The sequence below is a fragment of the Lacerta agilis genome, chromosome 9, assembly GCF_009819535.1.
Source record: "Lacerta agilis isolate rLacAgi1 chromosome 9, rLacAgi1.pri, whole genome shotgun sequence".
Classification (NCBI taxonomy): Eukaryota; Metazoa; Chordata; class Lepidosauria; order Squamata; family Lacertidae; genus Lacerta; species Lacerta agilis.
The window spans coordinates 53994143-54008885 of NC_046320.1; the positions used below are offsets into that span (position 1 = coordinate 53994143).

Consider the following 14743-nt stretch of genomic DNA (forward strand, 5'->3'; position numbering starts at 1 on the left):
TCAGTACTTGAGAGCATTTGGAGCATTCAGATCAAGGGATTATCGTTGTAGCAAAGGGCTTCAGAGAAGCATATCTGAAATGTGCCAATTTAGTTGCCCTGAAGTCCTGTCTTCCATGTGCTGCTGTACATGCAAGAAGGCATAAAAATCATTGTCAGTGCTGCTTGCTAAATGTCTGCCTCTTTACATAAGAAGTATTCATAGATGTTCAGTTTCTGCTGCTTCCATATTTGTAAACCTATGTGGATTCTAACTGCAGGTGTCCCCATTTCCATCTCCCCCCTCATTCTTACTTCATAAATGTACCGTACAACACTTGAGTACTGTGTTCATTCTCTATTGACAGTATGTAGGGCTGGTTAATGCATGTATTTCTATCAGCTAATGGGTACAGGGTCAAGCGGTTACTTGCATATGTAAATGAGCCCTCACAGTTGCAACACCACAATTGAAACTTTTACACAAGTTTTTACAAATCCATTCAGTCTATACATTCAGCTAATCATCGATCAAATGGTGAATGTGTGTGAACCAGACTATAGTGCCAAATTGTGGCAAAGTTTACTGCTTTCTGGCAAAGCCCCTGATCATATAAGCATTTGTCAACCTGGCATGAGCGGTATGCAAGTTATTATCCTGTTCCCTTTTTTTGGTAACTTTCTCTCCCTAACAACAGTATCATATGTGTATATGTGACATTGGCCTGTTTCACACAGCACATTGAACCATCGTTTAAAACAAACTATGGTTTAATGTGAATTTTGCTCAAAAGTCTTTGCAACGCTATTACAATGATCTTGCTGCTGCTATGCTGTTGATGAAGCAAACCAGAACTTGTTTGTTGCATTGTTCAAACCCAGACCCGTGGTTTATTTTCCCCAAACAAACCATGAGTGGTAAATGAAGACAAATATTTTTTATTGCTTGAGGTTTAGAGAGAGAAAAAACCTTGGTTCACACAAAGCAACAAACCCAGACCCTGGCTTATTTTGTTCACAGTGTAGCTAGCGTGTTGCAGGAATACCGAGGGAACTTTTATGCAATGTGCACCAGCACACTGCTTGTTCACACTAAATGATAGTTTGTGAAACAAATCATGACTCGTGTTCCTACAACACTCGAAGGGGCAGGAGGCATATTCACATTTCATCCATGGCTTAAAACCAGCTAAGACATAGCATAATGTGTGGACCAGTTCATAGTGATGAGTACCTCTGCTTGATGAGTCAGCTCTGCCTGGGGATTTACACAGCCAGCTGAGCAGGGCTGGCTGACATTTACAGCAGCCTTGATGGTATCCTTGCACTTCAATGCTTAACCAGATTTGCAGCAGTAATGTAGTAGAGGAGGCAAGGTGAAAAGTCCTGACTGTGCAGGAAAGCAGGCCAGGTCCAACATTTGCCAAGCCCTTTCAGGCTGGCCGAGTGGTAAAAGCTGATGCTTCTGTACTCAAAAGATCCATGGTTCTGGATCTGATACCCATTCTGTTGATTTGTGGCTGTATCTGCCTACACTTGGTCACTTAACTGTTGCTGGCTCTCCTGTCTCTTTAGCATTGGGCCCTCCATGTTTCTCAAGCAGCAGAAATAGGCATGCATCGTGGCATGACCAAAACAAAGAAAGATCTTTTATCTACTGCTGCAGTCGAAGTGCTTCTTCCTCCCTTTATAAGTGTCAAACCAGGGGGCCTTCTGGGATTGCATATAGATAAGATATAATTTTCTGCCTTCATGGAATTCAAATGGGGTGCCTTGTGTATTTGACAACAATACTAATGTTAATACTATGTTAACAATGGCTAAGGCAAAACAATGTTACTTGCATTGTGTCAGCCTTATCCTTGTGTTCTTGTTTTCCTGGAGAGTTGCATCCTTGATCTATCATTGCCTTAATGAGGGGAGGGACCCATTTTGCTTTTTCACAAGGTCTAGTATATAAATACAGAAGCAAACCGGGCCAGTGATTACTTTTTAGCCCCTGTGACATAGCTGAACTCATAGACAGACCTTATGTGCAGTAGAAACCCAGCACACTACAGCACCATTTATGAATATCAAGTATGTTGGGGGACAGCAAGATCCACAGTTGGGAATGTCCATCTGTTCTCTCTGCTGAAATTCTTTAAATTCCCTTACTGGTAAATAAAGGATCACATGTGAGCAACAAGAATCAGCACTTCATTATCAAGCAGACAAACCCTCTACAAGAAACTGATTGTACTACTTTTGCAAAGTTTACATATATTAATTTATTTTTTGATTATATATTGCTCATGATGATGAAGAAATTTATTGAACGTTAAGATATCCTAATGGACCAATTTTGCCCAGAAGCAGGCAATAGGCATGTTAGTTGGGAATTGCATTGAGTTCTGTTTTAAAGCAAGATTAAGTTACCGTACCCTCTCCTCACCACCACCAGTGAAATGGAATTGGTTTGTCTCAAGTCAGGAACAGTCTTAGCTAATGTCATGCAGTACTAATATCACTCATGATAGTGTTCATGAATCTATGTAAGTTCCCACATCCATTGCAGTCAAGATGCTTCCATCTCTAGTCACTCAGAAAAAGTGTTCGCCAGTGACTCTAGGATGGTGCAAATTGTGTCCACAAATATCTCAGCATAGTGTCAACCAAACAACCCCACAAGAACACAGCAATCAATTGATACAATCACAAACACAAAAACATCAGCTTCACCCACAGTTAAGCATTCTATATCCAGTTTATTTCAGTTTATTATTAAAAATACTGACATGTCTAACTGTTCGTCTGAAAGCAATTGAACATAGACAGTTGCCTCACCTTTTCTGGATTATGCCTAAAGTTGGTGCCATTTGTTTTAATAAATCTCTGTCATTGTTGTGTTTGAATTTTACTGTCTGCTGCCAACTATGTGATTTTTTCAAGACCTCCTTATTGTGCATCATCTCACAATTTAATCCTAATTTACACACACTCTTTTGACTGAATGAAGGATCTCAAGGAAGTTTATTATTTGAAGAGCAGGGAATCCATCAAAAACATGTAAAACCAAAGTTAATAAAATTAAGCATTTTTTCTTCTACACTAGTGTGTGTTTTTAAGTAAATCTGTAGAACATGCTGGCTCACAAACCAGCAGTAGAATAAGACCATGTGAAATTAATTGACTGTCCCCTTCTTAGCGGGTCAGAAATAGGCCATCCTTCAAAAAACCATAAGTAAGCAGGAATGACAGGTTGTTCTGGAGAAATCATTTTACTGCTGAATAAACCTTGCTCCTCATAATTAATAATCTCACTTCCAGTGGCTGGAATATCTAAACAGAGCCCTGCCTGATAACACATGAGAAGGATGAAAAGTATATTTTTGTTAACAAAGGGTTCGGTTGTGTTTGAGAGCTCTTCCGTTTTAAAATGTCACGAAGTGAATACTGCAGAATATATTATTTCCTTAATATGTTTTTATACTCTCTATAGACACTCTGTAAAGGATAGCAACGGACTGATAAAATGAATCCATTGATAGTCTTGTTCTGCTCCATGTATTAAGGAATTGCATAGAGTGCAGCACAACAATTGTCTTTTGGATTGTTTATACTGGATTCATTATTATTATTATTATTTATTAAATTTCTATACCGATCTTCACCCGAGCATCACAAGGTGGTTTATAATAGACAAACACAAAATAACATTGTAACAAACAAAAACCATCACACATGCACACACAGTTTTGAAGACCATTGATTGTTTAATTAGCCAGAGGCTTGGGAGAAGAGGAATGTTTTTGCCTGGTGCTTAAATATATGTAACAAAGGCACCAGGTGAGCCTCCCTGGGGAGAGCATTCCACAAGCAAGGAGCCACCACAAAAAGACCCACTCTTGTGTTGCCACCCTCCAGACCTTTCATGGAGGAGGCACATGAAGAACGGCCTCAGAGGGTGATTGCATGGTCTGAGTTGGTTAATATGGGGAGAGGTGGTCCTTAAAATATTGCAAACCTGAAGCATTTAAGGCTTTATAGATCAAAACCAGAACTTTGAATTGGACCTGGAAACTAACTGGCAGCCCATGTAGTTTGGCCAGAACTGGCATTCTGTGCTCAAACTGTCTTGTCCTGGTGAGCAACATGGCTGCTGAATTCTGCACTAGCTGAAGTTTCCAAACCTCCTTCAGAGGCAGCTCCATGTATGCCGTGTTGCAGTAATCTAACCTAGGTGTAGGGAAAGGGTTTCTGCAGTATTCAGTGTTTTGAAGGATCTCAGTTAGAGACTGTGTCTTTCAGATACCTCACTGATTATGTAGTCCCATACAAATAACATTCCATGGCATCTGTTCTAGTGGTGCGGCTCAGGTAATTTTGGACACAGGACTCAAGGGAGCCCCATTCTTCAATACAAAACATACAGTGAATGTTTCTCCCCCTTGACAACCTTGATAATTTGTTAGCTATACTGCTGTTGTTGCTGTTATCATCTTTATCATCATCTGCTACCACTACCATGGACATATGTTTCTTAATGGGAAGCTTGTCTAGACATGTATAGGATTGTGCTATGAATTACAGCTATATAGGACTGCAGGAGATCCTTTGGAGACACACAAACTCATATATGGTTAGAGACAGTTTTTTTTTACTTCCACATGATGAGAGACTGCTAGGTGTAATCTGAAACCTACATAACATCAAGTAGAATCTGATCTAGTCAACTCTCCCGTGCTCTCTCCTGCGTTCTATTTTAGGTTTGATCTGAGATCCAGTCCATGTTTGAAAGGATGCATTCATCGTGAAGAGTAGTTTTCTTCAACAAATCAAAACAGAGGCACTTTAAATAAGTGTGTGAGTTCTATCCTTTGTAGCCATGGTAGGAGCAGAAGAAGCACTTCAGAAGGCATTTGATCACAGGGAGGTCCCAGCAGAGTCACAGAGTAGAGTAAAGAATGCCAAGTAAGAAACATCACAGCCAGATTATGCGTGTTTCTCACAGATCCTTCTGATACTTTGAAGGGAGCAATGGTAGATAGAGGGGGTGTAATTATCTTTTTAAAGAAGAGCACCCGGTGTTTCAAAAGATCCCAGATTTCTTTGAACAGACTGGATTCTCTCTTTCTTCCCATCCACACTTGCACAGACGTGCTTCAGACATCTGTAGCTCCAGTGTCTCTTACTTTGGAAACTTTTATCTGGCCAGCCTAATGCTACATCATCAGTCATACTGCCAGGTTGTTGTTGTTGTTGTTGTTGTTTTGGCTTCTTAACAAGAGGCAAATGCAGCTGGAAAGAGATCATTTTGCAAATTCCCTGCTGCACTTCTCCCAATCTTTTTTAGTAAGGGGGGGGGAATAGAGTAAAGAGAGGTGCCATGGGTGAATTGTTCCCAACACCAAACCTTGAGTGAAATCAGTGGGTGTGCAAGGGCAGGACTCCCTAACTCACTGCTCCTAGTTTGGGCTTTGACTCCAAGCACATTGTCTCGTCTACAGGCAGCATAAGTTCTTCATCCTGTGAGAGGCTGTGTACCCCACTCAGCTACCTTTAGCCAGCCATGCACAAGGCAGGATGCTAACTGAAGATAGGGATCTATCCAAGGCTGAGGAGGGGAGTGTGCACTTTCCAGGAGGGAAAAGGAGCACAATATGTCTCTGGGAGGGAACAAGAAGCTGTTGTGATGTTCCACAGCTGGGGGCACAGGATAGTCCCAGGGAGCCATCAGCAACACTAGAGAGGCTGGGGCTGGTTTTGATTTGAATTCTGAATGCGTCCCTTAGTTCAGAGCAGAGCTTGAAGTCTTCAGAGCACACCACTTGCAACATCCATGCAAAAAACTGGGAGGGCAAAGAGAATGAAAAATACCTGAAGTGAAGCATCAGCTGGCACAAAGTCTCAAGCTTCAGCAATTTTCATTTCCTCAGAATGTCACACATTGCCCAGAGGCATTCTGGGGAAATGAAGATGAGACGTAAATGTAGTCTGTGCTGCCCCACCCTGTAAAAATATTTCTAAGAAGAAAAAGAGAGATTTAAATGCCACCCCCTTATGAGCCTGATAGGTTCACACAGAAATTCTGCTATGCTGTTTGTATTTATTCAAAGGTTTTATTGGCAAATTCATATAAGGAAATTCAGATGATCATAGGAGGACATCTAACCATACACTTTTCCATTGCCCCAATTCAGTTTATTAATCCCAGGATGCTCTGAGAGTACTTTATCAGAGGATGCCATGCCAAATTCTTAACAGTTCTCTTCAGAAATTCATTACTGATTTTTAGAAAATTGGACTCAGGTTTTAAGCTTACGTTGTATCAAAACCTTTCAGGGCAAAATTCTTTAGGTCTTTGGTAAACAAATAAATCTTTAGATAATTTATTTAGATAATCTCTCCCTCTCAATAATGTGCTTAATGTCATATTAATTCATCAAACACAAGCCTACCCCCAAACAATTTTTAATCAGAAAAGGTTATTGAATGCATGTTTTCTTGTTCTCTCCCTATTTATTGTTGACTGTGTACTGTTTGCAATGTACGTGATGTTGCAAATGTCCATAAATATCCTTGATAAAGTTATTAGACATGCTTCATGGATGTTGCCTGGTGTGCCGTGGGAAAATTTGAAAAATTCGAATATCAGCTTTGTGTTCAGCCAAACAGACCCAGGTTGCGCACTGAATAAAGTATTTTATAATTTTTCATATTTCTGTTTACTTACTATTTCATAATAAAGTAATTATAAAATACTTTCTTTGTGTTTATTTGATTCCTATTCAAGAGAATTACTTTATATATAGTCAATATAGGCACAGAGTTAATTTTTTTTAACATTTTCTAATGGTGGTGTGCCTCATGATTTTTTTCATGAAACAAGTGTGCCTTTGCCCAAAAAAGGTTGAAAAACACTGATCTATACTGATGGAATGTATGTGTCAAGCAAGTCCAGCTATGGTGGCCTCTTTGAACATATAGGTTGTAACTGTTGCTTTCCTCTTGCCCATAGACAAAATTGAGAGTAAACTTTGAGGTTTTAAATACCTCATAGTTATCTTTGTAATTGGTTTTAAGACTAATAACAGCAGGTTGCTCTGAAATTGTGTCTCCTGAAGAAAGGATGCCATGAACTCAGCAACTGTTTCTAAACCTCCTTGTTTCATTTCCCATTCATGTTTCCCATTCTTTGTAGAAATATCCCATTGAGATTTTATCTGGGGATGATGGATCCTCTTTTTATTTGTAGCTCACACTGCAGATTTTAAATCAGCCAGTGGAATTCAGCCAAAAATATAGAATGCACTCTTCCGTATGCGACCCGGCCTCTTGTGTGCACATGTACTAAACAAACTCTGGCATGCTTGAAGCTGCTTTGATAAGACAGGAAGCAGGAGGAGGAAGTGGTAACTGTCAACACAGAATGTGGCACCAGAGCCATATGCACCACCCCAGTCATTTATTTCAGCCAACCATCAAATATATGCTTGATGAAGAACCAAGGTTTTTTTTGCATCTAGATGGGATGAGGTGCAGCTGGTGCAATCTCTCAAGTTACCCCGTTAAAACAACTTGAAACGTGGAAGCAATTTCTGCTTTACAGCATGAAACAAATATAAATATATTTTCACTGCTATATACTACAGCATTGCTGATGCACATGACAGCTCATTACAGCAGAGAGTTTTGGAGATATGGAGAGAAAAGGGTGTGTGCAAGAAAAGGTTGTGTTGTTTAAATGACACCAGGATGCAAAATGGTCTGTAAATTGATGGGAGAGACATAGTGCAGCTGCAACGCATTTCAGTTAAGAGGGGGATTCTTTTAAGTATTTCATTGTGGGATATACAAGTTCTTATCCAGAAACAACCACAAGGAGCAGCTGTTAAGTGCTTAAATTCAACCACTTGGTGTGTTTTTCTTTCTCATATGGATGTCACACTATGATGCCATGTGACTGAAGAGTATCTGAGCATGTGTGTTTTCATGAAGGCAAAGGAGCCTATTTGGCCTGGCCTCACCCCAGAGTGGCAGGGCCAATAGCAGCTTGCAGCATAATAGCAAGAAGACTGTTCCCTGTAAGTTAAACGGGAGAGCTCTCCTCTAAAAGCCCTTGGGCTGTGTTTTGCAGCTTTCAAGATAAAATATTTAATAAGTATCTGTGGGCGGCAAAGCAAGCTTTCATCTCGAAACCCAATAAATAATATTGCATCCATTTGCAGCCATTGAAGAAATCAGATCATGAAAGGATAACTGCATTCAGATACTTTCCTACTGTGCCGATTTTTTCCTCCTCTTTCTCTCAAAATGTATTTTCTGTCATAATAAAGTTGTACTGTGTATACATTTTGATTGCATTAACTGAGAGGTAAGCTGGTAAAATGGATCTAATGGCTTTATTAAACTAAATTGTGCAGAGCAGAGAAATCGCAATGTTATTAATAGGAGCTACAGAAATTGCTTTTGATAAAAAAAAATAGAATCTTAAGACATTTCATTAGATTTTAAATACTCATTTTAATTAAGTTGTCTAATAATTATTTTTTATTGGAATTCAAGGGTTAGTTATTGGTTCTCTTTACTGGAGATGGGATGAAGTATTTAGGGGCTTTTTACTTGGAGTTCTATTTTTCACTATAAGCTAATTCTGCATTTGGTTAATGTCATTCATTTAATGTTGGATTTGATTATTTGAACAAATAGTTGTTTTATGAATGAGGAAAGGATAGAAGCTTATTCTTGATTTAGGCATAAATCCTATCCATGCTTACCTGGGAGTAACCCTTGTTGAAAACAGTGTCTCTGGCTTCTGAGTATAAAAAGGTTATATTGGTTATACAACAAATTTTCCTTTGTTTCCTATTGTGCTCTGAAATGTGTGGCTTTGGCAAAGTGAATAGCCTATGTTTCAGGCCCAATTCATCTCATGAAGTTTACTATGTTCAGATTGGCTCTGCATATTTAAAGTTTGAAGGCTAGCACCACTGCCTTCTGCTGCTTGCCTTGACTGCCTGATCTCTGTATACATCTGGCATTGCTTTTTATATAGTAAACTATGAATGCATTTCCATTCATTGATGTTTTCTCCTTATGCGGGCTTACCTGAGAACAATCCTGAGCCCCTTCTAAAAATCTAAAGGGCCCTGCTGGCTTCTGTTGAAAGACCTATCTAGCATGGGATTCTTCTTGTTGTGGTTGCCAACCAGATACCTCTGGGGAAGTCCACAAGCAAGCAAGGCATCTTTCATTGGTCCCTAGAAGGTGGTGTTCAGCAGTATCCACTAGTGGCAGTTGATAGCTTTTTCCTCCAGAAATTTCTCTAATCCCCTTCCAAAACCATCCAAGTTGGTGACCACTATGATATCTGTTGGAAGAGAATTTCATAGTTTAACCATGTGCTGTAGGAAGAATTGCTCTTTTTTCTGTCCTGAATTTCCCACAATTCAGTTTCATCAGATGACCCAGTACTATGAAACATGGAGGAAAAACTACCGGTCTACTTTCTCCACACCATGCAAATTTTTTCTCACCTCTGTCACCCTCCTTGACTCACCTTTATCTAAATGAAAAAGCCCCAAGTGTTCTACCCTTTTATCACACAGGGGTTACACCAACCCTCTCATACAGCAGAAACTGCTTTATTTCAACCAGCATTTTAAGGACTTTTGTTTTTAAATTTACATATGACTACTGCTGTTTTTATTTTTGGATTGCTATTTCAGAAGATGCAGTAACTTCTTTTTCTCAAATACTCATGACTTCCCCCTTCCCCTCATTTAGCTGTGTTTCTTACATATTATTTCAAAGGTGGGATATAACTATTGGAAATATATGGCAGACAAATAACATGAAAATGGCCACCAATGAGCTCAGAGCAATAGAATTAGAATAAACAGTTGACACACATGTGTTTTGTTTTTTGAAATTCTCAAGCCACTTACTAGATGTAGAAGAATAGGAGGAAAAACAAGGAATAATTTGCTTTAACAGTAGTAACATTGGTTTCATATATCAACCAGTGTGAGTAAGGGCTCCAAGAACATCCCTTTTGCCGTAGTTGCTGCATTGATTTCTTGTAGCTGTCAGGCAAGGGCTGTCCTAATGATTAGAGGAGGGGAAAGAAGGTTAATTTGCAGTTTTCCTTTAGATAGTGAGTCAGGGTAGCATTTGCAATGCTGTGGGGGGGAAAGACAATGAAATATGAGTAATGTTTGTATTGTATGGCATGGTAGATTTTAGTGCAACCTCGTTAACAGCACTTGTACTACACCATAATTTTCTTTCCCTGTAAATAAGTGGCTTTTTTCCTTCTCTTTCCTAATTTTGAGACATTTATCACTCAGTAGTGCATGATCTCCGTAAATAAAGAAGTGTGAACCAGTGAAGTGGCCAAGTCTGCTAATGATGCAAAACTGTTCAGGATTGTTAGAAGGGATTACAAAGAGCTCCAGAAGGACCTCTCCAAACTGAGTGAAAAGGCAGTAAAATGGCAAATGCAATTCAGTGTAAACAAGAGTAAAGTGATGCATGTGGGGGGGGTATTAATTTCACATATACACTCATGTGGTCTGAACTGGCAGTGAGTGGCTGACCAGGAGCAAGATCTTAGGGTTGACAATTGTTGTTGTTGTTGTTGTTGTTCAGTCGTTCAGTCGTGTCCGACTCTTCGTGACCCCATGGACCAGAGCACGCCAGGCACGCCTATCCTTCACTGCCTCTCGCAGTTTGGCCAAACTCATGTTAGTAGCTTCGAGAACACTGTCCAACCATCTCATCCTCTGTCGTCCCCTTCTCCTTGTGCCCTCCATCTTTCCCAACATCAGGGTCTTTTCCAGGGAGTCTTCTCTTCTCATGAGGTGGCCAAAGTACTGGAGCCTCAACTTCAGGATCTGTCCTTCTAGTGAGCACTCAGGGCTGATTTCTTTGAGAATGGATAGGTTTGATCTTCTTGCAGTCCATGGGACTCTCAAGAGTCTCCTCCAGCACCATAATTGACAATACTGTAGCTCAATGCAGATTTCAGCCCAGTCTGTGTCAGCTGAGAGAAAGTCATCCAATGCTAGGGATCATTAGGAAAGGAATTGAAAATAAAACTGTTGATATCATGATAATGCTATACAAATCTATAGTGCAGTCGCTTTTTGAATACTGTGTACAGTTCTGGTCATCTCACTCAAGAAGGACATTGTAGAGCTAGAAAAGGTTCAGAAACGGGCAACCAAAAATGATGAAGGAAGTAGAACAATTCCCCTATAAGGAAAGGTTTGCAATACTGGGACATTTTAGTTTGAGAAAGAGGTGGCATGATATAAAATCATGCGTAACAAGAAGAATTATGTATAAAATTATGCATAACATGAAGAAAGTAGACAGATAAAAGTTTTTCCTCCTTCTTTCATAACACTAGAACTTGTGGATACCTAACGAAGCTGAATGTTGAAAGATTCAGGACAGATAAAAGAAGGCACTTATTCATACAGTGCACAGTTAAACCATGGAACTTGCTGCCACTGGAAGCAAAGATGGTCACCAACTTGGATCACTTTAAAAGAGGGTTGGAAAAATTCATGGAGGATAGGGCTGTCCAATCCTCTTTTAAAGTGAAACAATGGCAATACTCTGCTTTCATGGTCGGATGCCATGTGCTTCACATCTATTTACAGCTAGCATTTAATTAAATAAGTATGTTGTAAAAACTAGAATTGGTTTTGAAAGTGTACAAAGTTGACATTTGAATATATTGAATTTAAAGGCTATATCAGTATAACTTTATATTTTTGTAAACTATGATACACTCTAAATAAATCTACGCCCCCCAAAAATCATCTTACTTACATATGTGTTTGTGTCTGCTGCATTTATATCCTGCTCCCCCCCTCCCATAATGACACTCAAGGCAGTGTGCATAGGACTATCAAGCAGTCTTCCTTCTGGGTGCTGACCAGACCCAGAGCTGCTTATCTTCAGGCAAGGTTTCCGTCTCATGTGCCCTGGAAATACATGTACTCCCTTACCAACTTATTTGCAGCTTCATTTGAGTTTCATGTGCACATTTATTACAGCTGGTGCAATTCTTTCCCAGTTGCACATGTTTCATACTTTGAAAGACAATCCTATTTCAGCAAATAAAAAGGAGTTTGGGAAACTGCATGTCACATTATTCTTCCCATTTATTTATCTAGAGCAATGGCCAGCTCTCCCTTTAATCTCCCTGTAGAATCATGCTTATTAGATTCAACACCAAATTGGTGATATGTTTCAATGGTAGTCCCATTACACAAATCAATGCAAGGTTACCAAAGTGAAAGATAGGAGAAGGCAGCGCATGTGCTTGAAGTCTAGTACAGTGGTGCCTAGGTTTACAAACTTAATCTGTTCTGGAAGTCCGTTCTTAAACCAAAGCATTCTTAAACCAAGGCATGCTTTCCCATAGCAGTGGGGGCTCAATTTACAAATGGAAGACACTCAACAGGAAGCGAAACACGTTCTTATTCCAAGGCAAAGTTCACAAACCAAAACACCTACTTTCAGGTTTGCAGAGTTCTTAATCCAAATTGTTCATAAACTAAGCTGTCCTTAAACCAAGGCACCACTGTATTGTTATGCACATCACAAAAAACAGCTTTGCACAGCCTTCCCCATCTTTGGGTCCTCCAATGTTGTTGGACCACAAATCACATCATCCCTGACCCTTTACCTTGCACGCTAAGGATATTGGGGGTTGTAGTCCAACATCTGCAGACTCAACCATAGGAAGCCTGGTTTGGTGGGTCATGCCAATGCACCCATTGTAGGCAATACCACACTAGACAGGTCTGATGCAAGTTGTTTAGGCTCTAAAACATTACAATAAGCCCCAGGTAAAGATTTAGAAGTATAGCTGTGTTTATAATGTTCTGTATAAATTGGTCTTTCCGCTTGTGTCTCTCTCTCTTCCAGTTTGCGGGGACATCCATGGACAATTCTTTGACTTGATGAAGCTCTTTGAAGTGGGAGGTTCTCCTGCCAACACACGATACCTTTTTCTAGGGGACTATGTTGACAGAGGGTACTTCAGTATTGAAGTAAGTTTTATTTCTCACTTTGGCTATGAAATTAATTTGTGTCCAGATTTATTTGCTTCACACACACACCCTTTAAATATTCTTTCCAGTGAACGCATGGTCGCATGTCTTACCGCTATATTGCTGTAGCAAACATTGTGTAAAGAAATGTTTCACATAAAATGTACCATTGAATTATTGCAGGCAAAGTGTGTGCATGTTTTCTGGCCATAGTTACTTATCTAAATTTCATTTGTCAAAATTTAGAATAATAAAAACGTTACTTTTACCAAATTTTGAGCTGCTTTATTTTATTTTCTCAAAACCTGAAACTGTATTTCGATGTGTTAATGTCTAAACATGGCACTGTAAAACAACCTTTGCATTTTGGCTAGAATTAGAGGAAGTATGCAGCCATATTCATCACCTTTGGGCATGGATTTCTTAAACAGCAACCCCTTCATGCAACTTGGTGGTTACTTTTAAAATTAAAGAGGACTTCCAAAAGTAACTTGTGAGCCTGCCTTTCAATGGAAACTGTTATAAAATTCTAGCCCAAGTCTTTTGGTAAGCACCTAATTTAGTTCTTAGGGTCCCCAGCACTGTGAGAGGAGTGGGGGAAACTAATACATGATGTTAGCCTACTTGGGTGAGGAATTATTTGTTGGCCACAGCTAAATTCAGCAGATGCAAGTATTGTAAATCTTCATATTGTAGTAGTTAGTGGGAGAGACAAATTTTATCATGGTCACAGAACAGTAAAAGTTGATAGACTTTGGATAATTAATTTACAAAGAAAACATAAGATTAACAGGGGAGTCAACAGAAAATTTATTTTATCATCTGCTTTATAATTTGTATTGAAGATTTTTTTTAAAAAAATCTAGCTTTTTAGTAGTGCAATAAGAGTCATCACATAAACCGCAAGATACCAGTATTTCAGTGTGCCTTATTGTTAGAGTTCTTAAGAAAGGAAGTATTAGCCTCTCGCTAATATGAAAGAACATAGTCCACAGATATGTTTCTCTTGATTCCACAGGTACAAAGCTGTTCATTAAGTGAGCTTTACTAAATGGGCCACTTAGCAAAATGACAGAACATTAAGATAACCAAACGTAAATGCTCTCCTATTTTTTGCTCCTAACTAAAGCCTGCAAGTATTAAGTTTTGGTGGTTCCATAATTTGGAGTAATATTTTGGCCTTATTATCAGCTGCAGTTCTCAGATGGTGTAAATCTATGTGTATTAGTCTCTGATTAACAAAGAATGGAACCTTTTTTAGACTATAGTTATCCAAAGAATCATTTTACTCATGATCCACATCCAGTGGCTCATATAAGAATCCAAGAGCAGTAAGTGGATGTAGCACAGAAGTAGAAGAGGAAGAGTGCAAATGCTACCATGATTTCAGGGCATTTGTCAAAGCTTTATGTTTAATTTATTAAGCTGATATTCTTCCCTTCCTAAATGAAGGGTGCCCAGGGCAGCTAACAACATAAAGTCTGAAAAGACCTTATCCAAAACAACAATGAAAATGGCAGGTTTTTATGACCTATAGTGCCTGAATCTTCCAGTCCTCTTCTGAAGAAATGAACAAATAAAAATTGTCTTTAAATTCTGTCTAAACATGGCCAGAGAAGGAGACTCCCCAGGGGGGAGTTTCAAAGATGGGGTGCTGCAGTAGAGAAATATTTCTCTTGTGTTCTCATCCTCATTGCCACCCACAGCAGGAGT

At 39.3% G+C, this 14743-nt stretch overlaps 1 protein-coding gene across 5 annotated transcripts in view; it reads left to right on the top strand.

Moving 5' to 3' along the window:
- PPP3CA (protein phosphatase 3 catalytic subunit alpha) overlaps positions 1-14743 on the top strand; it is a 180444-nt gene that overhangs the window by 100672 nt on the left and 65029 nt on the right. For all 5 annotated transcript variants that reach the window (XM_033160409.1, XM_033160410.1, XM_033160413.1 and 2 more), the window contains exon 3: positions 12906-13030. In XM_033160409.1, the coding sequence (XP_033016300.1) occupies positions 12906-13030 (125 nt within the window). The remainder of the gene's footprint in view (positions 1-12905; positions 13031-14743) is intronic.